Source organism: Cyprinodon tularosa, unplaced genomic scaffold (genome assembly GCF_016077235.1).
Source record: "Cyprinodon tularosa strain WSP-4 unplaced genomic scaffold, ASM1607723v1 ctg537, whole genome shotgun sequence".
Taxonomy (NCBI): domain Eukaryota; kingdom Metazoa; phylum Chordata; class Actinopteri; order Cyprinodontiformes; family Cyprinodontidae; genus Cyprinodon; species Cyprinodon tularosa.
This window is the reverse complement of record NW_024039271.1, coordinates 429,712-457,564: the sequence shown is the minus strand read 5'-3', so window position 1 is coordinate 457,564 and position 27,853 is coordinate 429,712. Positions and strand designations below refer to the sequence as shown.

The 27,853-nt window shown below is 48.4% G+C and overlaps 2 protein-coding genes across 2 annotated transcripts; both read right to left on the bottom strand.

Annotated features, from left to right (window-relative positions):
• Positions 1-1,449, bottom strand: LOC119796114 (drebrin-like protein). Its single transcript, XM_038304524.1, has 2 exons — positions 860-1,449; positions 1-726 (listed from the first exon to the last, which is right to left on the bottom strand). Exons 1-2 carry the CDS (start codon positions 1,423-1,425, stop codon positions 663-665), a joined length of 630 nt encoding a protein of 209 aa, XP_038160452.1. The 5' UTR covers positions 1,426-1,449; the 3' UTR covers positions 1-662.
• rab42a (RAB42, member RAS oncogene family a) lies at positions 11-26,546 on the bottom strand. Its single transcript, XM_038304523.1, has 2 exons — positions 26,107-26,546; positions 11-3,077 (listed from the first exon to the last, which is right to left on the bottom strand). The coding sequence occupies exons 1-2, from the start codon at positions 26,532-26,534 to the stop codon at positions 2,636-2,638; spliced, it is 870 nt and encodes a 289-aa protein (XP_038160451.1). The 5' UTR covers positions 26,535-26,546; the 3' UTR covers positions 11-2,635.
• Between the last annotated feature and the right edge of the window lie 1,307 nt (positions 26,547-27,853).

Below are 27,853 nucleotides of genomic sequence, written 5' to 3'. Positions count from 1 at the left end.
TTTCAAAAAGAATGTTTAAATCATCTTTATTTTTCCAACTAAACAAGTCGGCCATCTTTGACTAAAACGTTGGAGACAGATGGGTGGAAAAGACTGGAACTTAGTCAGATACATTTCTTTCATTTCAAAGCAGAGCACCGCTAAAATAAAGACTTTCCCTGCACTGAAGACATATTAAATACTTCACATGATTAAAAATGTAAGTTAAAGTAAATCTGACCGTGAGAGCAAAGAATAAAAGCTTCCCCTGTAGTTCAGTCGTGGGATGAATTAATCTAATAATCTGTGCAACTCTTTATTGCAGACATAATGCAGGTTCATAATCCTGCATTAATCTGTATTAATCTCTATAACCTGGATGAATGTGGGGTTGGTGATGAGTGATGAGATGCTGGTAAAAACTGAGTAGGAGAGGAAGACAGATGAATGGCAAAGTACATTTTATTGTTTAATCCAGCATATTAGAGGACAGTAAACTTATGCTAAAAGAAATGCATTTCTCCAGTTAAAGTAGTTCCATCTTCCCTGAAACTTTTTTTTTAGTCACACTTATCATCATCGTTCCTGCGTGGAGAGAGGCTCCATTGCAGTTATGATGTGATTTTCTAATTTTTCAGCAGGATGTTATTCTGATAGTTGCACTTTTCAGTAGAAATGTTCATTTATTCAGTCCAGAATCGAGGCTCCCGCTGAAAAGACACCCACCCAACATTTCTCTCCTGGTACCCCGGTTCTCTCCTGGTACCCTTGTTCTCTCCTGGTACCCTGGTTCTCTCCTGGTACCCTGGTTCTCTCCTGGTACCCTGGTTCTCTCCTGGTACCCTTGTTCTCTCCTGGTACCCTGGTTCTCTCCTGGTACCCTGGTTCTCTCCTGGTACCCTGGTTCTCTCCTGGTACCCTTGTTCTCTCCTGGTACCCTGGTTCTCTACTGGTACCCTTGTTCTCTCCTGGTACCCTTGTTCTCTCCTGGTACACTGGTTCCCTCCTGGTACCCTGGTTCTCTCCTGGTACCCTTGTTCTCTCCTGGTACCCTGGTTCCCTCCTGGTACCCTTGTTCTCTCCTGGTACCCTGGTTCTCTCCTGGTACCATTGTTCTCTCCTGGTACCCTGGTTCCCTCCTGGTACCCTTGTTCTCTCCTGGTACCCTTGTTCTCTCCTGGTACCCTGGTTCTCTCCTGGTACCATTGTTCTCTCCTGGTACCCTGGTTCCCTCCTGGTACCCTTGTTCTCTACTGGTACCCTTGTTCTCTCCTGGTACCCTTGTTCTCTCCTGGTACCCTGGTTCTTTCCTGGTACCCTTGTTCTCTCCTGGTACCCTGGTTCTCTCCTGGTACAATTGTTCTCTCCTGGTACCCTGGTTCCCTCCTGGTACCATTGTTCTCTCCTGGTACCCTTGTTCTCTCCTGGTAACATTGTTCTCTCCATATACCCTTGTTCTCTCCTGGTACCCTGGTTCTTTCCCACAGTCCAAAAACACAACCATTAAACTCATCACTCTTGATCTCTGCAATGCTGCGTATGCTTCATACTTGTATAAAAACCCATTGAAAGCTGTAATGAATCAGCTAATAGCTAAACTAATTAAACTGGTGGATTAAGTGAACTAAACGTTCCGGCCATCAGGATCTCACTGAATGCCGGTTGTTTATTAGCCATCTATTTTCAGTTATTCTGTGGTCACAGCAAATAAAACTAGGTTCTTTTCCGGCCTGATGGTGAACAGGTGTTTTAGCATTTAACATTATACTAATTAGCTCATCTATTTAGCGTTTTACAGACTGTGATGCTAGCTTTGTAGAGGAATCGGTAACGGTTTGGTTTGCTGTGAGATCAGATTTCAGGCTGCTGCATTTCTATGAAATGAAGATGATTGCAAACATGATGTCATTAAACCAACATATTGCATGATGTCACTAAACAGTTTTTGCCACGGTACATCAGAGCCTTAAATACAGTGAGTCAGGACAACAATAACGGACCAAAGTTCCTCAGTCAACCGTCCAGCTTATTAAAAGCATCTTTCAAAGTATAGCAGTGGTTTAAATATCTAAGGTGTTTGTGTGACAGTTTTACAAACATCCATTAAATCAACAAATGGTTGAGGAAGCAACAAAAAGCTGCAGATTGGAATCAAGTTTTTTTCTTTTCACCTTGTCAAATAATTATAGTGGAGACATCAACACCTTTAGTGCACATTTTGTAACTAATGTTATTTACAGGTAACTGAACTGGAACCACTAATCGTTGGAACAATGGTCTCTATCTAAACATCTTAACTACAGATATTCTCTGTTTCTGACAGTATTTATAAACCAGTTAAAGTTCTGAAGCGGTCTGGCATCAGTGCTAACACCAATAGGAGGGAATGGACCATGTTGCAGTGGGGGTATTTCATCATCACCAGATGGCAAATGTTCATTTGCTTCTGCAGTGAGAGAGCAAAGGAGTGGTTTCTGTTTGTTTAACCTTGGGTTTAGCTGCTTCACTGCATGGATTATTAGATCCCACCTGCAATGAGACTGACAAGTGCACAATCTGCAAAGGAGGAAAAGAAGAGCGACCACAGGGTGCAGGTTATCACGGACAGCTGTGACATGGTGGGGGGGGGGTCCCTCAGTAGGGAGAGTTTATAGAGTTAGCAATGGCAGCCCTTCTCAGCCGAAGCAGTGGTGAGTTCCTCTTCTTCATCACCAGGGTAGAGGACCTTAGCAGTGAGGCCACTTTTCACACCATCCCAACCATCCCGGGTAACAATCTCGCCCATCTTCATGAGCTCGTAGATATCTCTGGTCAGCAGCTCAAAGGCGCGGTCCACGTTGCTGTTGCATTTAGCCGACGTCTCGATGTAGCGGATCCCCAGCTCAGCAGCCAGCTGCTCCGCCTCATCCCGGCTCACCTTGCGGTCCTTCTGGAGGTCGCTCTTGTGGCCGATGAGGATATAGACCATGTGGTGAGGCAGGATGTGCTCACTCACCTCCTTATGCCATTCTTTGACGTGGTCAAAGGTCTTGCGGTTAGTGAGGTCAAAGACTAGCAGTCCCCCAACAGAGTTACGGTAGTAAGATGTGGTGATGGACCTGAAGGAGAGACAAACCGACTGATTAATCAACAAATAAAAAACAGGCTTTGATAATCAGGAGAAGAAAAAAGGGTAATAAAAGAAAATCAGATTGAGGCGCTGTTAAAAAGCCAAAACAAGACAATATTTGCAAGAGTAAGGGGCTCCCCTCCCCCCACAGCAACGCCCTGTTTGGTGCAGCTGGGTAAGGCATACTGCTGGTGCAGTGCTGGTGCTCAGGCTCTCTCCATTTCAGCTAAATACTCTTTCTGTCACATCTCCCAGACCCTTAAAGATTTCTGAACACAGTTTCCACCTCTGCACTTTCCTACTGAGCACTTTTCACATTCACACTGGTTTACATCTGTTCACACTGGTTCACATTGTTTTACATTGGTTCCCACTGGTTCACACTCATTCACACTGGTTCACATCGGTTCACATTGGTTCACACTGGTTCACGTTGGTTCAAATTGGTTGAAACTAGTTCACACTGGTTCACACTGGTTCACATTGGTTCAAACTGGTTCACGTTGGTTCACACTCGTTCACATTGGTTCACACTGGTTCACATTGGTAAACACTTGTTCACATTGGTTCACACTGGTTCACATTGGTAAACACTTGTTCACATTGGTTCACACTGGTTCACGTTGGTTCACACTGGTTCACATTGGTTCACACTGGTTCACCCTGGTTCACATTGGTTCACACTAGAGATGGGAAATGTGGAGTCAGCAAGTCATCTCCATGTCATGTATTTGTTCTACCCAGCCACTGAAGCAGGTGAGTCCAATCTTCACCGTGAATTAACCTGTGCAGATTGGACTCACCTGGTTAATTGACTGGGTAGATTAAATACATGACATGGAGATCACTTGTTGACTCCACATTGCCCATCTCTGGTTCACACTTGTTCACATTGGTTCACACTGGTTAACATTGGTTCACATTACAGGCACATTACAGGTTCAGGTATTACAGGCTAACAATGGAACTAACGACCCATTCATCGGTTACCATTGCATGTTTCCAAGCGATACAAGGCGTTGTCTATATAAGACTCAAACTCACTGCGGATCCAGACATTTGAATTGAGAAAGCTTCCTGGAGAGGTGGAGAAACGTCTTCAAATCTTGAAAACCAAGTCCAGTGGATATTTTTTGAATTTTTACGGAATGACTATGACCTGGATGACTGAGAACCTTCATCAGCATATTGGTTCACATTGGTTCACATTGGTTTAAACTGTTTCATATTGGTTCACACTGTTTCACATTGGTTCACACTGGTTCACGTTGGTTCACACTCATTGACATTGGTTCACATTGGTTTAAACTGGTTCATACTGATTTACACCCAGACGTCCCTCTCTCCAGCCACTTGGGCCAGCTCCTCCGGGGAAATCCCAAGGCGCTCCCAGGCCAGCCGAGAAACATAGTCCATCCAGGGTGTCCTGGGTCTCCCTGCTGGTGGGACGTAACTGGAACACCTCACCAGGGAGGCGTCCAGGAGGCATCCTAACCAGATGCCCGAGCCACCTCAACTGGCTCCTCTCGATGTGGAGGAGCAGCGGCTCTACTCTGAGTCCTCCTCAGATGACTGAGCTCCTCCCCCTACCTCTAAGGGAGAGCCCAGCCACACTACGGAGGAAACTCATTTCAGCCGCTTGTAACCGGGTTCTCGTTCTTTCGGTCATGACCCAAAGCTCATGACCATAGATGAGGGTAGGAACGTAGATCAACCGGTAAATCGAGAGCTTTGCTTTTTGGCTCAGCTCTCTCTGAACCACATGTAACCCATATAAATAAATGGTTACTAATGTTTTGAAAGTTTTTTCGGAATTCCCCTTGAACGTACCACCCTTTTCCCAGTTCCCCTGAATGCATCATATGCTCACATAATGTGCGTCTAAGCTGACATGCAAATGGATGACCAGAGATGTAAGACAGGTATCGACTGAGCTGAGAAAAGTGATTAAAAAAAACTACTTTTTATGAGTTTTAAGTTCATTTTGCCTTTTTCAGAACTTTAGAATTGTTTCCCTCAAACCCAATCCAGTGGAATGCACCTGTTGTCCTTGAAACTCTGGTGAGTTAATGAATGTGGTTAAGCTAGCAAAATACTAAATCTACAAATTCAAACAAAAGCGAGTACCATTATATGTTAGACTAAAACCATACAGAGTGCTGAACTAGATTAAAAATAATGTAGTCTCTTATGTTTGTGTTGTTAATTGATAAATTGTTATAGAATCACTGTAAAAGGGAATCTGCAATTGTATATTTTTATTTTTATTTTTACCAATATATTTTTTATTGAGATTTTTCATTTTGAAAATACAAACATGTAATTATCTGAACAAGTTCTCTTTGTAGTTATGACAGTAATTATTTTACTCAACTCAGAGAGAAAGAAAAAGAAAAACATGAAATAAAGGGGAGAAAAACACACAGATTCTCAAAAAAGGGGGATATGCAAGCAAATTACACATTACATATCTATACCTCATGGCACACCACAGGTTCCAATAAATCATAACTCAAACAGGCCTTTAGTCAAGTTTAAGTCCTTAATAAAATAAATAAAGGCCCCCAAATCCTCTGGAAAAGCTACCATATGGATTTCCTAATATATGTTCTTCTTTCTAGCTGTAAATTAGACGTAATCTGTTTTAACCACTGAGTGGCGCTAGATCTCCTGATATTCTTCCAAGCTAAAGCATTGCATTGCATCCTTTAGAATTACATTTTACACAAATATCCGGGATGTTATTGTTGTATTTATTTTAAATACACAGGTGTAACATAGATATGTATTAGCCATTTAAATTGTAGAATTCTAAGACGGCTGTTTATGGACATTGTGTGAACTTTAATGCAAACTTTTTCCCAATCCTGTTCACTGATGTTTGCTGATAGGTTCCAGTTTATAAGCTTATTATCAATTCAATTCAATTTATTTATATAGCGCCAAATTCACAACACATGTCATCTCAGGTCACTTTCCAGTTCACCAGATCATCCAGTCAGATTGATTCAAAGTTTTCTATCTAAGGAAAACCAGTTGATTGCATCGACTCATTGACTCTTCAGCAATCCCTCACACTAAGCATGCTTGTAGCGACAGTGGAGAGGAAAAACTCCCTTTGAACAGGAAGAAACCTCCAGCAGAACCAGGCTCAGTGTGAGCGGCCATCTGCTGAGGCCCACTGGGGTTCAAGGAGACAGAAGCAGACATAGAAAAAGAAGCATAGATACAAAAGGCAACTGTCAACCAGCTCCACAGGCGGCCCCGTCCAGGAAACACACAGCCAGGCAGACGAGCTCCGAGCCAGCTCCCATGTCAGAGGATGAAGAGAGCACATCCAGTTAGTCACAGTCAGAGAAACAGGACTATACTGGAAAACAGGCCAAGCTCCAACATCTAGAAACAAAGGTGTTGATGGCAGCAGCACAGCTGATATTTCTCTCCAGGATGGAGTCACAGCCAAACAGGAACAGACCAGATGAAGCTACTATGAGAAAAAGCAGAGAGAGCAGAACGTTAGAGATTGAACTAACAGATTCTGCAGAGTGGGAGAATAGAGATAGAATGAAGCAGAATGGTGAAAAAGGGGTCCCTATGTCCTCCAGCAGTCTAAGCCTATAGCAGCAGAACTATAGAGATAGATCAGGATAACCTGAGCCACTCTAACTAGAAGCTTTATCAAAAAGGAAAGTTTTAAGCCTAGCCTTAAAAGTAGACAGGGTGTCTGCCTCACGGACTAAAACTGGTAGTTGGTTCCAAAGGAGAGGAGCCTGAGAACTAAAAGATCTGCCTCCCATTCTACTTTTAGAAATTCTAGGAACCACTAGTAAACCTGCAGATTGAGAGCGAAGTGCTCTGTTAGGAACATAAGGAACAATCAGATCTCTGATATCAGATGGAGCTTGGCCATTTAAGGCTTTATATGTGAGAAGGAGGATTATTGAATTTTCTAGTGAGTTAGAGATCAGCAGATTGTAAAAGTCTGAGATGATGCTCCTCCTTGATTTATTCTGACTCATTAACTTTTCAAGTAAGGTAAGAGGGGGCTTGTTAAGATTGTTGATTTGCTTTAATAAAGCTTCTTATCTGAAGAAATTTAAAATAATGCTTTTTATCCAACTTGACTTTGGTTTATAGTTCTCGAAATGACAGAAATATATCAGAATTTAATGGGTAAAGGTCATCGATACTTTTTAAAGCTCATAGTGCCCATAGCCTAAAGGTTCCATCTGCTCTACCAGATTATCCCATTTTGGGATAAATTGGGATATTTTGTTTGTCTCCTTAAGGTATTTTCTAACATCCTGCCAAATTTTGATCGTGTTTTTCAGAATGGGATTGTTGGTGCGTTTCTGTAGCTTCTTTGATGTGTCAGAGTTTATAAACAATGGAAAAGCTAAACTTATTGTGGTACTCCATTTCAACCCAGTGAGGATTATCTTTATCCGCAAAATAGATCATGATAGTCCTTAATTAAATTCTATTCAGTTTATTTCTATAGCTCCAATTCACATCATGTCATCTCAGGTCACTTTATAGATCCAGATCAACCAGATCATCCAGTCAGATTGATTCAAAGTTTTCTATCTAAGGAAAACCAGCTGATTGCATCGACTCATTGACTCAGGTACAATAAATTGAGGCCCAATAGTAAATTTTAAAGTTGGGGCACTTTAACCCCCCCTCTATCAAATGGTAAATAAAGCAATGAGAGGCGGAGCCTAGACCTTCTGTTATTCCACTCAAAACCTAAGATGTTTTATTTCAGCCAATTGAATAATTCAGGAGGGGTGGGGGGGGAATGCTTAGAAAGAGGTATAATAGGTTTGGAAGTATATTCATCTCCAGGACATTTAGTCTTCCCAGCATACATATAGGTAGACATGTCCAGTTTTAATTGGCTTTGACCACCTGCTGTAGTTCTGGGAAAATCTGAACACCCAAATACACAAAGTATTCCACTACTTTAAATTGCTGAATCTCACTGATGGGATTAATCTTTTCATCTTGATTTAATACCAGAATAGAAGATCTTGTGTTATTTACTTTGTAACCTGAGACTCTCCTAAATTCCTGAATCATTTCCATCACCGCCAGTTTTTCAGATCTGTTAGAAATAAAATATGATCAGCGAAGGGAGAATGTTGTGCTCTGTGGGCCCCCCCAACAGCTGATGCCAGAGGCTCCACTGCTAATGTGAACAGTAAGGTAGAGAGAGGACATCGCTGTCCACAACCCTTCCTGATGCGGATCACCCTGGAAAATATTTAGCTTGATACTATTTCTGCAGTTGGATTATTGTATAATATTTTTACCCATTTAATAAAGCTGCTGCCACAGTTGAACCTCTCCAATAAAAAGGTAGGTCCATTCGATCCTACTATAAGCCTTCTCTGCGTCCATTAGCGTTCTTTTGGACCAAATAATTTCTGCCTCCCAACTACTAACCCATTGTGATATTTATGTATAATATCTGGTAAGAAGCTTTGCAGTCGTAATGCCAATAGTTTACAGATGAATCTGAGATCTGAGTTTAGTAGACTGATGGGTCTCAGGTTTTCACATTTATTAGGAGGCGTACCCGGTTTTAGCAGCTGAATAATCAGAGGCTGATTTAAAGAGGAAGGCAATTTGCCACTTTTTAATGACTCCATCTACATGTCTAAAAGGGGGGGGGGGGCAATTTGTCCTTAAACTGTTTATAAAAGTCGATGGGGATACCATCAGGTCCTGGTTGCTCACCACATTTCATTCCTTTGATGTCCTGTGCTAATTCCTCTTTATTTATTTCTATATTTACGTCTACTCTACACTCCTCTGCATTGACATGTGTTGAATCCAGAAATGTATATAATTCCTCTTGGTCTAACTTTTCCTTTAGAGTCGTATAATTTCTGATAGTAATCTTATATAATATCTGTTGGATCTATTAGAGTTTCATCCTTTGTTTCAACTGATGTGATCAACGTTGTTTTTTCAAGCTGTTTAATTTGCCAAGCTAGAAGTTTTCCAGCCTTTTCCTCCTGTTCATAAAAATGATGTTTCAGTCTTAAGAGGCTGGATGCAGCTGAGAGACTGGATGCAGCTGAGAGACTGGATGCAGCTGAGAGGCTGGATGCAGCTGAGAGACTGGATGCAGCTGAGAGGCTGGATGCAGCTGAGAGACTGGATGCAGCTGAGAGACTGGATGCAGCTGAGAGGCTGGATGCAGCTGAGAGACTGGATGCAGCTGAGAGGCTGGATGCAGCTGAGAGGCTGGATGCAGCTGAGAGACTGGATGCAGCTGAGAGGCTGGATGCAGCTGAGAGGCTGGATGCAGCTGAGAGACTGGATGCAGCTGAGAGACTGGATGCAGCTGAGAGACTGGATGCAGCTGGATGCAGCTGAGAGACTGGATGCAGCTGAGAGACTGGATGCAGCTGGATGCAGCTGAGAGACTGGATGCAGCTGGATGCAGCTGAGAGACTGGATGCAGCTGAGAGACTGGATGCAGCTGGATGCAGCTGAGAGGCTGGATGCAGCTGAGAGACTGGATGCAGCTGAGAGGCTGGATGCAGCTGAGAGGCTGGATGCAGCTGAGAGACTGGATGCAGCTGAGAGACTGGATGCAGCTGAGAGGCTGGATGCAGCTGAGAGACTGGATGCAGCTGAGAGGCTGGATGCAGCTGAGAGGCTGGATGCAGCTGAGAGACTGGATGCAGCTGAGAGACTGGATGCAGCTGAGAGACTGGATGCAGCTGAGAGACTGGATGCAGCTGAGAGACTGGATGCAGCTGAGAGGCTGGATGCAGCTGAGAGGCTGGATGCAGCTGAGAGACTGGATGCAGCTGAGAGGCTGGATGCAGCTGAGAGACTGGATGCAGCTGAGAGGCTGGATGCAGCTGAGAGGCTGGATGCAGCTGAGAGACTGGATGCAGCTGAGAGGCTGGATGCAGCTGAGAGGCTGGATGCAGCTGAGAGGCTGGATGCAGCTGAGAGACTGGATGCAGCTGAGAGGCTGGATGCAGCTGAGAGGCTGGATGCAGCTGAGAGACTGGATGCAGCTGAGAGGCTGGATGCAGCTGAGAGGCTGGATGCAGCTGAGAGGCTGGATGCAGCTGAGAGGCTGGATGCAGCTGAGAGGCTGGATGCAGCTGAGAGGCTGGATGCAGCTGAGAGACTGGATGCAGCTGAGAGGCTGGATGCAGCTGAGAGACTGGATGCAGCTGAGAGGCTGGATGCAGCTGAGAGGCTGGATGCAGCTGAGAGACTGGATGCAGCTGAGAGGCTGGATGCAGCTGAGAGGCTGGATGCAGCTGAGAGGCTGGATGCAGCTGAGAGACTGGATGCAGCTGAGAGGCTGGATGCAGCTGAGAGGCTGGATGCAGCTGAGAGACTGGATGCAGCTGAGAGGCTGGATGCAGCTGAGAGGCTGGATGCAGCTGAGAGGCTGGATGCAGCTGAGAGACTGGATGCAGCTGAGAGGCTGGATGCAGCTGAGAGACTGGATGCAGCTGAGAGACTGGATGCAGCTGAGAGGCTGGATGCAGCTGAGAGGCTGGATGCAGCTGAGAGGCTGGATGCAGCTGAGAGACTGGATGCAGCTGAGAGGCTGGATGCAGCTGAGAGACTGGATGCAGCTGAGAGGCTGGATGCAGCTGAGAGACTGGATGCAGCTGAGAGACTGGATGCAGCTGAGAGGCTGGATGCAGCTGAGAGACTGGATGCAGCTGAGAGGCTGGATGCAGCTGAGAGGCTGGATGCAGCTGAGAGGCTGGATGCAGCTGAGAGGCTGGATGCAGCTGAGAGACTGGATGCAGCTGAGAGGCTGGATGCAGCTGAGAGACTGGATGCAGCTGAGAGGCTGGATGCAGCTGAGAGACTGGATGCAGCTGGATGCAGCTGAGAGACTGGATGCAGCTGAGAGACTGGATGCAGCTGGATGCAGCTGAGAGACTGGATGCAGCTGAGAGGCTGGATGCAGCTGGATGCAGCTGAGAGACTGGATGCAGCTGAGAGGCTGGATGCAGCTGAGAGGCTGGATGCAGCTGAGAGGCTGGATGCAGCTGAGAGGCTGGATGCAGCTGGATGCAGCTGAGAGGCTGGATGCAGCTGAGAGGCTGGATGCAGCTGAGAGACTGGATGCAGCTGAGAGACTGGATGCAGCTGAGAGGCTGGATGCAGCTGAGAGACTGGATGCAGCTGGATGCAGCTGAGAGACTGGATGCAGCTGAGAGGCTGGATGCAGCTGAGAGACTGGATGCAGCTGAGAGGCTGGATGCAGCTGGATGCAGCTGAGAGGCTGGATGCAGCTGAGAGGCTGGATGCAGCTGAGAGGCTGGATGCAGCTGAGAGGCTGGATGCAGCTGAGAGACTGGATGCAGCTGAGAGGCTGGATGCAGCTGAGAGACTGGATGCAGCTGGATGCAGCTGAGAGGCTGGATGCAGCTGAGAGGCTGGATGCAGCTGAGAGACTGGATGCAGCTGAGAGACTGGATGCAGCTGAGAGACTGGATGCAGCTGGATGCAGCTGAGAGACTGGATGCAGCTGAGAGGCTGGATGCAGCTGAGAGGCTGGATGCAGCTGAGAGGCTGGATGCAGCTGAGAGGCTGGATGCAGCTGGATGCAGCTGAGAGGCTGGATGCAGCTGAGAGGCTGGATGCAGCTGAGAGACTGGATGCAGCTGAGAGACTGGATGCAGCTGAGAGGCTGGATGCAGCTGAGAGACTGGATGCAGCTGGATGCAGCTGAGAGACTGGATGCAGCTGAGAGGCTGGATGCAGCTGAGAGGCTGGATGCAGCTGAGAGGCTGGATGCAGCTGAGAGACTGGATGCAGCTGAGAGGCTGGATGCAGCTGAGAGGCTGGATGCAGCTGAGAGGCTGGATGCAGCTGAGAGGCTGGATGCAGCTGAGAGGCTGGATGCAGCTGAGAGACTGGATGCAGCTGAGAGGCTGGATGCAGCTGAGAGGCTGGATGCAGCTGAGAGGCTGGATGCAGCTGAGAGGCTGGATGCAGCTGAGAGACTGGATGCAGCTGAGAGGCTGGATGCAGCTGAGAGACTGGATGCAGCTGAGAGACTGGATGCAGCTGAGAGGCTGGATGCAGCTGAGAGACTGGATGCAGCTGAGAGGCTGGATGCAGCTGAGAGACTGGATGCAGCTGAGAGGCTGGATGCAGCTGAGAGGCTGGATGCAGCTGAGAGACTGGATGCAGCTGAGAGACTGGATGCAGCTGAGAGACTGGATGCAGCTGGATGCAGCTGAGAGGCTGGATGCAGCTGAGAGGCTGGATGCAGCTGAGAGACTGGATGCAGCTGAGAGGCTGGATGCAGCTGAGAGGCTGGATGCAGCTGAGAGACTGGATGCAGCTGAGAGACTGGATGCAGCTGAGAGGCTGGATGCAGCTGAGAGACTGGATGCAGCTGAGAGGCTGGATGCAGCTGAGAGGCTGGATGCAGCTGAGAGACTGGATGCAGCTGAGAGGCTGGATGCAGCTGAGAGGCTGGATGCAGCTGAGAGGCTGGATGCAGCTGAGAGGCTGGATGCAGCTGAGAGGCTGGATGCAGCTGAGAGGCTGGATGCAGCTGAGAGGCTGGATGCAGCTGGATGCAGCTGAGAGGCTGGATGCAGCTGAGAGGCTGGATGCAGCTGAGAGGCTGGATGCAGCTGAGAGGCTGGATGCAGCTGAGAGACTGGATGCAGCTGAGAGACTGGATGCAGCTGAGAGGCTGGATGCAGCTGAGAGGCTGGATGCAGCTGAGAGGCTGGATGCAGCTGAGAGACTGGATGCAGCTGAGAGACTGGATGCAGCTGAGAGGCTGGATGCAGCTGAGAGGCTGGATGCAGCTGAGAGACTGGATGCAGCTGAGAGGCTGGATGCAGCTGAGAGACTGGATGCAGCTGAGAGGCTGGATGCAGCTGAGAGGCTGGATGCAGCTGAGAGGCTGGATGCAGCTGAGAGACTGGATGCAGCTGAGAGACTGGATGCAGCTGAGAGACTGGATGCAGCTGAGAGGCTGGATGCAGCTGAGAGGCTGGATGCAGCTGAGAGGCTGGATGCAGCTGAGAGACTGGATGCAGCTGGATGCAGCTGAGAGACTGGATGCAGCTGAGAGACTGGATGCAGCTGGATGCAGCTGAGAGACTGGATGCAGCTGGATGCAGCTGAGAGACTGGATGCAGCTGAGAGACTGGATGCAGCTGGATGCAGCTGAGAGGCTGGATGCAGCTGAGAGGCTGGATGCAGCTGAGAGGCTGGATGCAGCTGAGAGACTGGATGCAGCTGAGAGGCTGGATGCAGCTGAGAGGCTGGATGCAGCTGAGAGACTGGATGCAGCTGAGAGACTGGATGCAGCTGGATGCAGCTGAGAGGCTGGATGCAGCTGAGAGGCTGGATGCAGCTGAGAGGCTGGATGCAGCTGGATGCAGCTGAGAGGCTGGATGCAGCTGAGAGGCTGGATGCAGCTGAGAGGCTGGATGCAGCTGAGAGACTGGATGCAGCTGAGAGGCTGGATGCAGCTGAGAGGCTGGATGCAGCTGAGAGACTGGATGCAGCTGAGAGACTGGATGCAGCTGAGAGACTGGATGCAGCTGAGAGGCTGGATGCAGCTGAGAGGCTGGATGCAGCTGAGAGGCTGGATGCAGCTGAGAGACTGGATGCAGCTGAGAGACTGGATGCAGCTGAGAGGCTGGATGCAGCTGAGAGGCTGGATGCAGCTGAGAGACTGGATGCAGCTGAGAGGCTGGATGCAGCTGAGAGGCTGGATGCAGCTGAGAGACTGGATGCAGCTGAGAGGCTGGATGCAGCTGAGAGACTGGATGCAGCTGAGAGGCTGGATGCAGCTGAGAGACTGGATGCAGCTGAGAGACTGGATGCAGCTGAGAGACTGGATGCAGCTGAGAGACTGGATGCAGCTGAGAGGCTGGATGCAGCTGAGAGACTGGATGCAGCTGAGAGACTGGATGCAGCTGAGAGACTGGATGCAGCTGAGAGGCTGGATGCAGCTGAGAGGCTGGATGCAGCTGAGAGGCTGGATGCAGCTGAGAGGCTGGATGCAGCTGAGAGGCTGGATGCAGCTGAGAGACTGGATGCAGCTGAGAGGCTGGATGCAGCTGAGAGACTGGATGCAGCTGAGAGGCTGGATGCAGCTGAGAGACTGGATGCAGCTGAGAGGCTGGATGCAGCTGAGAGGCTGGATGCAGCTGAGAGGCTGGATGCAGCTGAGAGACTGGATGCAGCTGAGAGACTGGATGCAGCTGAGAGGCTGGATGCAGCTGAGAGGCTGGATGCAGCTGAGAGACTGGATGCAGCTGGATGCAGCTGAGAGACTGGATGCAGCTGAGAGACTGGATGCAGCTGGATGCAGCTGAGAGACTGGATGCAGCTGGATGCAGCTGAGAGACTGGATGCAGCTGAGAGACTGGATGCAGCTGGATGCAGCTGAGAGGCTGGATGCAGCTGGATGCAGCTGAGAGGCTGGATGCAGCTGAGAGGCTGGATGCAGCTGAGAGACTGGATGCAGCTGAGAGACTGGATGCAGCTGAGAGGCTGGATGCAGCTGAGAGGCTGGATGCAGCTGAGAGACTGGATGCAGCTGGATGCAGCTGAGAGACTGGATGCAGCTGAGAGGCTGGATGCAGCTGAGAGGCTGGATGCAGCTGAGAGGCTGGATGCAGCTGAGAGACTGGATGCAGCTGAGAGGCTGGATGCAGCTGAGAGGCTGGATGCAGCTGAGAGGCTGGATGCAGCTGAGAGGCTGGATGCAGCTGAGAGGCTGGATGCAGCTGAGAGACTGGATGCAGCTGAGAGACTGGATGCAGCTGGATGCAGCTGAGAGGCTGGATGCAGCTGAGAGGCTGGATGCAGCTGAGAGGCTGGATGCAGCTGAGAGGCTGGATGCAGCTGAGAGGCTGGATGCAGCTGAGAGGCTGGATGCAGCTGAGAGACTGGATGCAGCTGAGAGGCTGGATGCAGCTGAGAGGCTGGATGCAGCTGAGAGGCTGGATGCAGCTGAGAGACTGGATGCAGCTGGATGCAGCTGAGAGACTGGATGCAGCTGAGAGACTGGATGCAGCTGAGAGGCTGGATGCAGCTGAGAGGCTGGATGCAGCTGAGAGACTGGATGCAGCTGAGAGACTGGATGCAGCTGAGAGGCTGGATGCAGCTGAGAGACTGGATGCAGCTGAGAGGCTGGATGCAGCTGAGAGGCTGGATGCAGCTGAGAGACTGGATGCAGCTGAGAGGCTGGATGCAGCTGAGAGACTGGATGCAGCTGAGAGACTGGATGCAGCTGAGAGGCTGGATGCAGCTGAGAGACTGGATGCAGCTGAGAGGCTGGATGCAGCTGAGAGACTGGATGCAGCTGAGAGGCTGGATGCAGCTGAGAGACTGGATGCAGCTGAGAGGCTGGATGCAGCTGAGAGGCTGGATGCAGCTGAGAGGCTGGATGCAGCTGAGAGGCTGGATGCAGCTGAGAGACTGGATGCAGCTGAGAGGCTGGATGCAGCTGAGAGGCTGGATGCAGCTGAGAGACTGGATGCAGCTGAGAGACTGGATGCAGCTGAGAGGCTGGATGCAGCTGGATGCAGCTGAGAGGCTGGATGCAGCTGAGAGGCTGGATGCAGCTGAGAGGCTGGATGCAGCTGAGAGACTGGATGCAGCTGAGAGACTGGATGCAGCTGAGAGGCTGGATGCAGCTGAGAGACTGGATGCAGCTGAGAGGCTGGATGCAGCTGAGAGGCTGGATGCAGCTGAGAGGCTGGATGCAGCTGAGAGGCTGGATGCAGCTGAGAGGCTGGATGCAGCTGAGAGACTGGATGCAGCTGAGAGGCTGGATGCAGCTGAGAGGCTGGATGCAGCTGGATGCAGCTGAGAGGCTGGATGCAGCTGAGAGGCTGGATGCAGCTGAGAGGCTGGATGCAGCTGAGAGGCTGGATGCAGCTGAGAGACTGGATGCAGCTGAGAGACTGGATGCAGCTGAGAGACTGGATGCAGCTGAGAGGCTGGATGCAGCTGAGAGGCTGGATGCAGCTGAGAGGCTGGATGCAGCTGAGAGGCTGGATGCAGCTGAGAGGCTGGATGCAGCTGAGAGACTGGATGCAGCTGAGAGGCTGGATGCAGCTGAGAGACTGGATGCAGCTGAGAGACTGGATGCAGCTGAGAGGCTGGATGCAGCTGAGAGGCTGGATGCAGCTGAGAGGCTGGATGCAGCTGAGAGACTGGATGCAGCTGAGAGACTGGATGCAGCTGAGAGGCTGGATGCAGCTGAGAGACTGGATGCAGCTGAGAGACTGGATGCAGCTGAGAGACTGGATGCAGCTGAGAGGCTGGATGCAGCTGAGAGACTGGATGCAGCTGAGAGACTGGATGCAGCTGAGAGGCTGGATGCAGCTGAGAGGCTGGATGCAGCTGAGAGGCTGGATGCAGCTGAGAGGCTGGATGCAGCTGGATGCAGCTGAGAGACTGGATGCAGCTGAGAGACTGGATGCAGCTGGATGCAGCTGAGAGGCTGGATGCAGCTGAGAGACTGGATGCAGCTGAGAGACTGGATGCAGCTGGATGCAGCTGAGAGACTGGATGCAGCTGAGAGACTGGATGCAGCTGAGAGGCTGGATGCAGCTGAGAGGCTGGATGCAGCTGAGAGACTGGATGCAGCTGAGAGACTGGATGCAGCTGAGAGGCTGGATGCAGCTGGATGCAGCTGAGAGGCTGGATGCAGCTGAGAGACTGGATGCAGCTGAGAGGCTGGATGCAGCTGAGAGACTGGATGCAGCTGAGAGGCTGGATGCAGCTGAGAGACTGGATGCAGCTGAGAGGCTGGATGTAGCTGAGAGGCTGGATGCAGCTGAGAGACTGGATGCAGCTGAGAGACTGGATGCAGCTGAGAGACTGGATGCAGCTGAGAGACTGGATGCAGCTGAGAGACTGGATGCAGCTGAGAGGCTGGATGCAGCTGAGAGGCTGGATGTAGCTGAGAGGCTGGATGCAGCTGAGAGGCTGGACATTTGGTCTTATTCTGCTCGGAGGATCAACAGCTGTTTTTTTCAACTCGGTATCGTTTGTTTGAAAAACCCTCTCCTGCATGTTTTTTATTTTATTTTCTAGGTGCTGCCTTTTAGTCTTAGCTTTATTGGACTTATTGCCTGTAAAGCTAATAATATGGCCTCTAATAAACGCTTTAAAGGCCTCCCATCTGATGCATGCTGTTGTTTGATTTGTGTTTAATTGAAAGAACTCATCAATTTGTGTTCCTATACAAAATCCTCATCCTGCAACCATTGATGCTGAAAGCGCCATCTAGTGGGATCTCTTGTAAGGTTCTTATCACAGTAGCTTAGAGAGCATGAAGCGTGGTCTGAAATCTCTATTTTCCCAGACGCACAGTTTTTAATTTTAGGTATCATCTCTGTTGAAACTAAAAAATAATCTATTCGCGAGAAGGTCTGCAATGTTGCTGAATAGCATGACCAGGCTCTGGTTTGTTGCTGAAGTTCCCTAAAGATGTCTACCAGTCTCAGAGTTTCCATAAACATCTGTGTAGTTGTTCTACAGGTGTTATGTGTAACATCTAACCCTGTGGATCTATCTATTTCTGGAATAAGAGTACAATTAAAATCCCCTGCCATCACAAACCTAACCTGACAACAGCCAGATGCATGTCACGCTCCGCCCAGCTCCACTCACATACATCTGGGAACCCGCTCATTGAAAGTGATTTCCCCAACCGAATTTATGGTCTGTCCAATCAGGACGCAGGGTGGGTGTGTCCTGGAGTGGAGAAGCGACCGTGAGATTCCAACAACAATGGCGGCTCGCATTGAGGAAGCAAGCGTTAGCATTGATGCTGCTATTTCTTCTGTCCAATCTATCTGATATTGTTTCATTAAAAGAACATCAGAGAACGGCTTTGAAGGCTTTTGTTGGTGGAAACGATGTTTTCGCCCTTCTCCCGACCGGATTTGGCAAGAGCTTGATCTACCAAATGGCTCCTCCTCTCACAGCGTCACGGGTTAGCTTCGGTGTGAGTGGTTGAAATAGCACGTCAATAAAGATGACAGACAAGTGGCTTATCCAATGATATGCAAGGAGTTTTGATAAGGCCCAGCCTTCAGTAAAGGCAATTCCTATGGCGGGTTCCCAGATGTATGTGAGTGGAGCTAGGCGGAGCGAGACATGCATCTGGCTGTTGTCAGGTTATCACAAACTGCCCTTAAATGATTAAATTAAGAGAAACAGGTTTTTGAAAGAACCCAGAATCATCTGTGTTCGGACCATAGACATTAACTAGGTTCATTTTTTCAGATAGTAAAGAACCCTGAACCAAATATCTACCCCTCCCATCCTTAATTACATTGTTTACTAAAAATGGGACGGATTCATGGATAAGAGTCATAACCACTCTTGATCGAGAAACAAAAAGTTGAAGTGTAATCATTGCCTCGCCACCTCCTCCTGACCCTCCTCTCATCTTCTCCCATAAGATGCGTCTCCTGTAGAAATACTATTTAGGAATTCAAATCTAGTTTATTAATGACTTGTCTGACCTTCTTTAGACGTTGTAGGCCCCTGCAGTTCCATGTAACCATTTTCAGGTTTAAGGCTTGTGACAGACCCAGTGAGGACTTCTGAGGCATCCCATAGCAGAGCGGCCAGCTGCTCTGGAAAGGATCCATGGAGCTCAACATCACTGCTGAACCTCAGACAAGGAACAACCAGCTCACTTTATTCTGAACCCAGATCTTCTCTGGTACCATACAATACACATAGAGACTGAACAGAAGAATACAAACTACCACGATTTCTGGATTGTATTTTATTTTCACAGAGCTCTCTTATGATGTCAACTGTTGCATGGTGGCATTGTTAAACTGTAATAAATCTGCCAACTGATTTCCTTTCATTTATGCTACTCCTCTAGAACCCAGTAAATGGTTAGCTTTGCTTTCGGTAAGGAAGTGCTACACACAACAGACCGGTACAGCGCACGCTTCACAGCAGACGCTACATTTTCCCCTCATTCGTGAACAAGACCCCAGGATACCTAAACTCCTCCACTAGGGGCAGCACATCCTCCCCAACCCGGAGAAGGCCCTCTACCCTTTTCCAGCTCAAGACCATGGTCTCAGATTTGGAGGCACTGATCCTCATCCCAGCTGCCTCACTCTCGGCTGCGAACCGCTCTGGTGAGAGCTGTAGATCACGCCCTGATGAAGCCAACAGAACCACATCATCTGCCAATAACAGAGACGTCATCTTAAGGCCACCAAAATGGATCCTTTCAACACCTTGGCTGCACCTAGAAATTCTGTCCATAAAAGTTTTGAACAGAATCGGTGACGAACCAAACACCAATTTCCAAACTAATTAAATTCACCTGAACACCAATAGAAACCAAACCCTCCACCGAATAAACCTGATGGTATATTCAGCCAGAGAAATGACATCCAGCTGGGACGCTCAGGGCCCTGGACCCTCAGCACACTGGACGGTTGGTGCCCTGGACCCTTTGCACACTGGACCCTTTGCGCCCTGGACCCTCTCATACTGGAACCTCGGCGCACTGAACCCTCAGCAACCTGGACCCTCTGCGCTGTGCGCGCTCAGGGCCGTGGACGGTTGATGCCCTGGACCCTCTGCGCTCTGGGCCGTGGACAGTTGATGCCCTGGACCCTTTGCGCCCTGGACCCTTTGCGCCCTGAACCCTTTGCGCCCTGGACCCTTTGCGCCCTGAACCCTTTGCGCCCTGGAACCTGGGCGCACTGAATACTCAGCAACCTGGACCCTCTGCGCTGTGCGCGCTCAGGGCCGTGGACAGTTGATGCCCTGGACCCTTTGCGCCCTGAACCCTTTGCGCCCTGGACCCTCAGCGCCCTGGAACCTGGGCGCACTGAATACTCAGCAACCTGGACCCTCTGCGCTGTGCGCGCTCAGGGCCGTGGACGGTTGATGCCCTGGACCCTTTGCGCCCTGAACCCTTTGCACCCTGGACCCTCAGCGCACTGGAACCTCGGCGCACTGAATCCTCAGCATCCTGGACCCTCTGCACTCTCAACATATTCCCATTATCGGTTCGTATGAAATCGTACGAAAAGTTATGCACAGTATTTCGTACGTTTTTGACGTTTTTCCTCGAAAAAAACAGATCAGTGCGCATGCGCAGCCAGACAGACGAAAAAAGCAGATCCGCGGACGGACTTAAAACTGGGAAAAACAGTGCAATAATTACTTCTTGATGTCTCTAACTAGGTTGAACAAAACGCTCTGAACACGGATATCTGCACCCTACATCCGTTACCTTTGGCTAAAATAAACGAGCAGAAAGGGAAAAAAAGCGGAGATTACTGGTAAAGGGACAGTCCACACCAGTCCTTTAGAAAGTTATGGCTGTGCTAAGATGTCATGGTTTGAAATCATGCATGGCACCGAACCACAATCAGACATACTTTAATAACCTCACAGGGAAATAACTGTTTTTACACGCTCCAGATATACAAACATTTATATACAGATAGATACACATATATACAGATATAACTATCTGTATATTGTTGTTGTTTTGTACACATTCTCGCGTGATTTGGAAAAGCCGAATGATTTGAAATCAGACACATTTCAGACACATTTTTTTGACTTAGCAGGCTAAAAAACAACAACAAGGCAAAAAAATGTAAGTAGAGTAACACACCCTCCACCCATTTCACCCTCCACCCAGATAACCCTAGATTAAAAATGATTGTCAGGGATTAGGAAAATTAGCATAACTGTACGCCATGCGCTCAGTGTAAATATGCCGATCATATGGCAGCCTTCTGTACAGTGATGTCGGTCATACATTTAGAAATGTTCATTACATTTCTTTCTCTTAGACATTGGAGAGGTGCATTTAAATGTTATAGAGCTAAACATGTTAGATTGGTGACCTGTTATGTTATTATTATTCTGTTGTTGCTGCATTTATTCTGTCAGGGAAAACTAATCCTGAGTCTAGGGCTGCAACTAACGATTATTTTAAAAATCGATGAATCGGCCGATTATTTTTTCGATTAATCGATGAATCGATTAACCTCTTTATTCCAAAATAAACATTTTAGACAGAACAAACAAGCACACAAGTACAGGTTGCTCATTAACTGTACTGGTGCAATATGAAAAATAAATGTTTGTGTTAAAACTACGCAAACTTACATGAGAAATGTAGCTGTACATCCACAAAATATAGGGTACTTTGTTTCATAAAGCACAAAAAAAGACTTTTTTTTTTTTTAAAGCCCCTAAGGGGTTCAAACAATAGGCCCCCCCATTTCAACAAATGAGTTTTTTTAGACTAGAAGAGTTCTGCCTTTTAAGACAGGAAAGTATAGCAGTTAAAGTTGCTACTTGAGAAAATACTGAACCATAGAGATAAAAATAGCCCTGTGATTCAAATTATAAATTGTATTTGGAATAAAAATGAGAGAACTAGGGGTGCTAAAAAACACATCCTCCAAAGACAGATATTTACATGGGAATGTGGCAGATAATTAATTGACATATTACTGATCTTGCTGGATTTTATTCTGCTTTACTTCCATAAATTGCAGGATCTTCTTTACTTTATCTTTGCCAGAAGATTTAAACTTTAAAAGCCTTGCCCTCATAATTTGCAAATTAATTTATTTATAAAGAAAATATAAACGCTGCTTAAGCTAATTCAAATGAAATTAAAAGTAAAATAAGAAGCCAACCTTATCACTGTCTGTAACCTACTAACACGGTAAGGAAAGCATCAGATGAGCTACCTGAGAAACTAACGTTACGTTTCCCCACTTTAAAACCAAACAAACATGGTGCTTCCGTGCCATGTTCATTTGTTTTGACAAAAATTGCATGTTATTACTTTATTCGCTTTACAAAGCGCAGGCTATTTTAATTATTGTGATCAATTTGCGCCGTCAATCCCGGCGCATGCGCGTTTCATTTGCAGTCTGGACGCTGAGGGTAAACATCCTGCGGCTCTGACTGCAGCGCTGAGAGGGACTCCTGTGGGAGAACGGGGTTGGGATGGGGGAGGCGCCCCACGGCAATGACGGCGGCCGCGGATGACGCATTAATCGCGCGACACAACTAATCGATGATGAAATTCGTTGCCAACGCTTTTAAAAGTCGATTTTTATCGATTTTAGCGATTCATTGTTGCAGCCCTACATGATGTCAGACTGTGGAAACCCTGAATAAAATAACTAATATAATAGGAAAGTTCACAGAATCCATGGTTAGCATAAACAAAACGTGTTGCACAATGCTTGCACACTGTTGCACTTTTATCCCCAGCTTTCTTCCCGCCGTCATCGTAGGTCACTCTAAATGCAAAGTGGTCCCATACAGCAGATCTATAAAGTGCTGCTGGCGCGTCTTCCATCTCCTGTTCTTTCCCACTCGCTATACCCACACAATTCTCCACAACTACTGATTGTTTTCTGCTACACCCGGCTACGCTGCTTCGCTTCTTCTTCTTCTTGTTTACTACTGGTGGTTGGCTTTGGTCGCAGTACCGCCACCTTCTGCCCTGGAGTGTAAACGCTTTGCCTATGAGAAAAAGGAGCAGCGCATAAACTGAACGAAACACACGCGAACCGAACCGAGACAGTAGAACCGAACGGTTCGGACGGTTTTCATAAACCGTTCCATCCCTAGTGAATAATGATTCTCTAGAAAAGTCACATTATATTAATAGTATTATCTTGTATAAACATAACGTGACTCTAAAATAAGAGTTATTCATTTGTGACATTGACTTCTGTCTTGTGATTTATCTGAAGTTTTTAACCTGTAAGTTTTTTTTAGATTTTTAACATTACAATTAATATCTTTCCAAGCACACAACAGTTTAAAGCAAAGTTTAGTTTGAAAAGAATGAGCAGGAAGGATTGAAAAGCATGTCAACACGGTAATGTAGGCTTGAGTTCATTATCTGACGCATGCAGATACACACCAGGAACCTGGAAACTTAAAAAATACTGAATTACAGAAAACATTTAAAAAACAAACATGTTTCATTGAGAAAAATCCTTAACGTCAACCCCTGCATATAAATGACTCGAGGGAGGCGTGGTAGAGGTTGATGACCACAGGCAGGAAGGGTTTCCGGTGGCGCTCTGTGGTGCATCTGGGTAAAAGTAAGGAAGTTCAAAAGAAAACTGAAGCGGTGTAACTGCAGCTTCCTGCTTTTGGCGCATGCGCACTGCTTCTGAAGGCTCCCTGCTTAAAGCAGCGCATGTCGAGGCCCATTTTCAGTTTGCCAGTGACTAACCTTTGATCCACTGGAGTCATGGGAGAAAGTCATGTGATCAGATGAGAACAAAATGGAACTTTGTGGTCAGAATTCCACTAACCGTGTTTGGAGGAAGATGAGTGATGAGTGCCATCCTAAGAACAGCAGCCCTACAGTGAAGCATGGGGGTGGCAGCATCATGCTGTGGGGGTGTTTTTCTGCTCATGGGCGACTTCTGGCAATACAACTAGACCTTATCATCCCTTCACTCATACATTCAGACCTGCTTTATTAAAGGGAGAAACCCTTCAGGAAATGGGGATAATCAAATTTATCCACTTGCAAGATAACAGTGAACCAGTTGTTGATATTAGAGACCCAAAAATAAATAAAGATTTGATGCCTTTGAGGAGGTGAACCAGCCATATCTCTTCTCCTCCCTAAAACAAACTGGTCTAAATCATATAGAGCACCCCAATCTGAAAAATATCCAATCAATTCAATTAAACAGAAGCCGTCCTCTTTCTCTGTCTCCAATACCATTAAATAGGACTCTATGCTGATGACATTATACTGTAGATTCCTAATCCTACGCCTCTCCAGTCAGTATCTCGGGTTATTCTGTAAACCGGTCTAAACAAACTAGGATGCTGGAACTGGGAATCTTTACCAGTCAGGTAATTAAACATCTTGGAACTCAGTCAATGCACTTAAACTCATTCCTCCATGATGAAAGAACAGACAGATGGAACAACCTCCCGCAGGTAAATGACCTGTTTCCCTCCTGTTACTCCTCCTCCCGACTGGTTCTCCTCTCTGAACTGCTGAAGAAAGTTATATTGGAAAGACAAACAATCCAGAATTAAACTCTTCAGAAACCCGAACAATATGGTGGACTAGACGCACCAAATTTTTACAAGTATTTCCTCTCTCACCACCTTCAGTAGATCAGACACTGGAACATTAATTCAAACTCGATGAGGCTAAACCATCATAAGATTCCTCCTATAGATGGATAATAAGAACCAGACTGTATGCATGGAAGACGGACCATAAACATTCGCTGATAGAATCTCTCCATCCGTCTCACTCTCTGGATCAGGCCAATGTCGCCAACCTTCCTGCGTGGACACAGAGATGAGCAGCCAGCCGGCAGAGCCATCAGACCACCATACCCGTCAGACTGGCATACCCGTCAGACCGCCATACCCGTCAGACCACCATACCCAGTCAGACAGGCAGACCCGTCAGACCGCCATACCCGTCAGACCGGCATACCCGTCAGACCGGCATACCCGTCAGACAGGCATACCCGTCAGACCGGCATACCCGTCAGACCACCATACCCGTCAGACCACCATACCCAGTCAGACAGGCAGACCCGTCAGACCGCCATACCCGTCAGACCGCCATACCCGTCAGACCGGCATACCCGTCAGACAAGCAGACCCGTCAGACAAGCAGACCCGTCAGACCGGCATACCCGTCAGACCGGCATACCCGTCAGACAGGAATACCCCGTCAGACAAGCAGACCCGTCAGACAAGCAGACCCGTCAGACCGCCATACCCGTCAGACCGGCATACCCGTCAGACAGGAATACCCGTCAGACCGCCATACCCGTCAGACCGGCATACCCGTCAGACCGGCATACCCGTCAGACAGGAATACCCCGTCAGACAAGCAGACCCGTCAGACAAGCAGACCCGTCAGACCGCCATACCCGTCAGACCGGCATACCCGTCAGACCGGCATACCCCGTCAGACAGGAATACCCCGTCAGACAGGCAGACCCGTCAGACCGGCATACCCCGTCAGACCGGCATACCCGTCAGACCGGCATACCCCGTCAGACTGGCATACCCGTCAGACTGGCATACCCGTCAGACTGGCATACCCGTCAGACAGGAATACCCCGTCAGACAGGCATACCCGTCAGACAGGAATACCCCGTCAGACAGGCAGACCCGTCAGACCGGCATACCCCGTCAGACCGGCATACCCGTCAGACCGGCATACCCCGTCAGACTGGCATACCCGTCAGACTGGCATACCCGTCAGACCGGCATACCCCGTCAGACAGGAATACCTTATCCCTTTAGCTTTGCCCTTTATTTTTGCATGAAAAACACATTTAATCTCTCATTTCTGATGAAAGGTTTTAGGAAAAGCATCTCTCTGAGGAACAGGCCTGGAAGGAGAATCCCTCTGAAGATGATCTTCAAAGAAAAGCTGATCTAAGATGCTCTGATCTATAAAACACTGACAGGCTTTTATGTCCCAAACTAAAGGAAGCAGCAACAGGGCGACACACACACACTATTGCACGCACACAGCAGTACACCCCCACTAACACCCACTAGTCCCCACTAACACCCACTAGCCCCCACTAGCGCCCACTAACCCCCACTAACACCCACTAGCCCCCACTAACACCCACTAGCCCCCACTAACACCCACTAGCCCCCACTAGCGCCCACTAACCCCAACTAACACCCACTAGCCCCCACTAACCCTTACTAGCCCCCACTGACACCCACTTACCCACACTAACACCCAATAACCCTTACTAGCCCCCACTAACCCCGATTAACACCCACTAACACCCACTAACACCCAGTAGCCCCCACTAACCCCCATATGCATCCCGTGAGGAGGGGGGTGATGGCGTTGCCCTGGAGACCGTGGCTCCAGGATGCTGGGATTCAGCCATCGGCCCAATCAGCATCAGCTCGGTTCGGTTCCTGATCTCTACCCAGGATGGTCTTTATGTAACCCCCCCCCTTACCTGAACCGCTCCTGTCCGGCCGTGTCCCACAGCTGCAGCTTGATTTTCACTCCGGACTCGATGTCCAGCGAGCGGGCATAGAAATCCACGCCCACGGTGGGATCCGCCACGTCGCTGTAAATCCCGTCCGTGAAACGCTTCAGCAGCGACGACTTTCCCACAGTGGAGTCCCCCAGCAGGATGATGCGGAACTGGTACTGCCACAGAGTATCCATGGCATGACTGGGACGGAGGCAGAGGAGGAGGAGGAGGATGAAGAGGAGGAGGATGATGCAAACAAAGCGAAGCTCTGCTGAGGAGGAGGAGGAGGAGGCTGTTCGGTCATGTGACTGATTTACCTTTGCTCCACTGCGCTGCAGCCTCCAGCCCATAAACCACCCTGCTGCTGTTACCATGGAGACGGCAGGAGGGGGAGGGGGAGGCATCATTCACAACAAGATAATTCCACCAGAAACTGTTCTAGAACCAGAACCAGGACCAGGATTAGAACCAGAACCAGAAAAAGAACCAGGACCAGGAGCAGAACCAGGAGCAGAACCAGGACCAAGACCAGGACCAGGACCACAACCAGAACCAGGACCACAACCAGGACCAGAAACAGAACCAGAAAAAGAACCAGGACCAGAACTAGAACCAGGACCAGAACCAGGACCAGGACCAGAACCAGGACCAGAACCAGGACCACAACCAGGACCAGAAACAGAACCAGAAAAAGAACCAGGACCAGAACTAGAACCAGGACCAGAACCAGGACCAGAACCAGGACCAAGTCATCACTGACTGGGAGGGAAATATTCCAGAACCTAGAGAGCATCTTGTCTTTATTTACTTTATGAGTTGGAAAAATAGTTTTAACAGATTTTTTAGTCCGCCTCCAAACAGACTTTTTTAAACATGAATGTAAACAAAAATAAATTTCATTTAAAACAGCTCTAGACAATTTCATTTTTCAAAGTGCAGCCTTGAAAAACATTAATTGTATACAAAAAATAGTAATATAAATATATTTTTTATAAATAAAATAACCCAAAATTCATCAGTGTGATGGCGGTGGGGAAGAAGCTGCTGCAGAACCTGCTGGTCCTGCATTGAATGCTGGGAAGCCTCTTCCCAGAGGGCAGCAGGGAGAACAGTCCATGGTGGGGGGGGTGAGGGGTCATTGATGATGTCACGGGACACGCAGCGCTGGGATGAAATGTCTTTAATGGAGGGAAGAGGAGCCCCCATGATCCTCTCTGCTGTTCTCACCTTCTTCCAGTCTGAGGCGCTGCAGCCTCCACACCACACAGTGAGACAGCTGCTCAGAACGCTCTCTATGGTGCTTCTGGAGAAGGTGGGGAGGATGGGGGGGTCTGCACCAGTCCACCAGCTGCTCCACCTCCTCTCTAGAATAGAAAAGTAAAGAGTTAAAATATAAACAATAAAATGCTGTAACAATATAAAGCTGGAGAATAAATAACCAACAACCAGCTATGGACATTTTTACAGTAATATAAATAGCAGCAACATCAGAGACGTGCAGAATGACAGCAGCAGGTTATTTAACTGACTGAGGTAGAAACTGCTGCATGAATGGAAGAACTGGTTGAGGTTACTGGGAACAGTGGTGGTTCTAGAGTCTTCCAGCTGCTGGGAGGAAGGATCTGTGATAACGCTCCCTGGTGCATTTAGGGGGCAGCAGTCGGTCACTGAAGGAGCTCTGCAGTTCAGCACCAGCTGAACCAGCAGGGGGGGGGGGGGGGGGGGG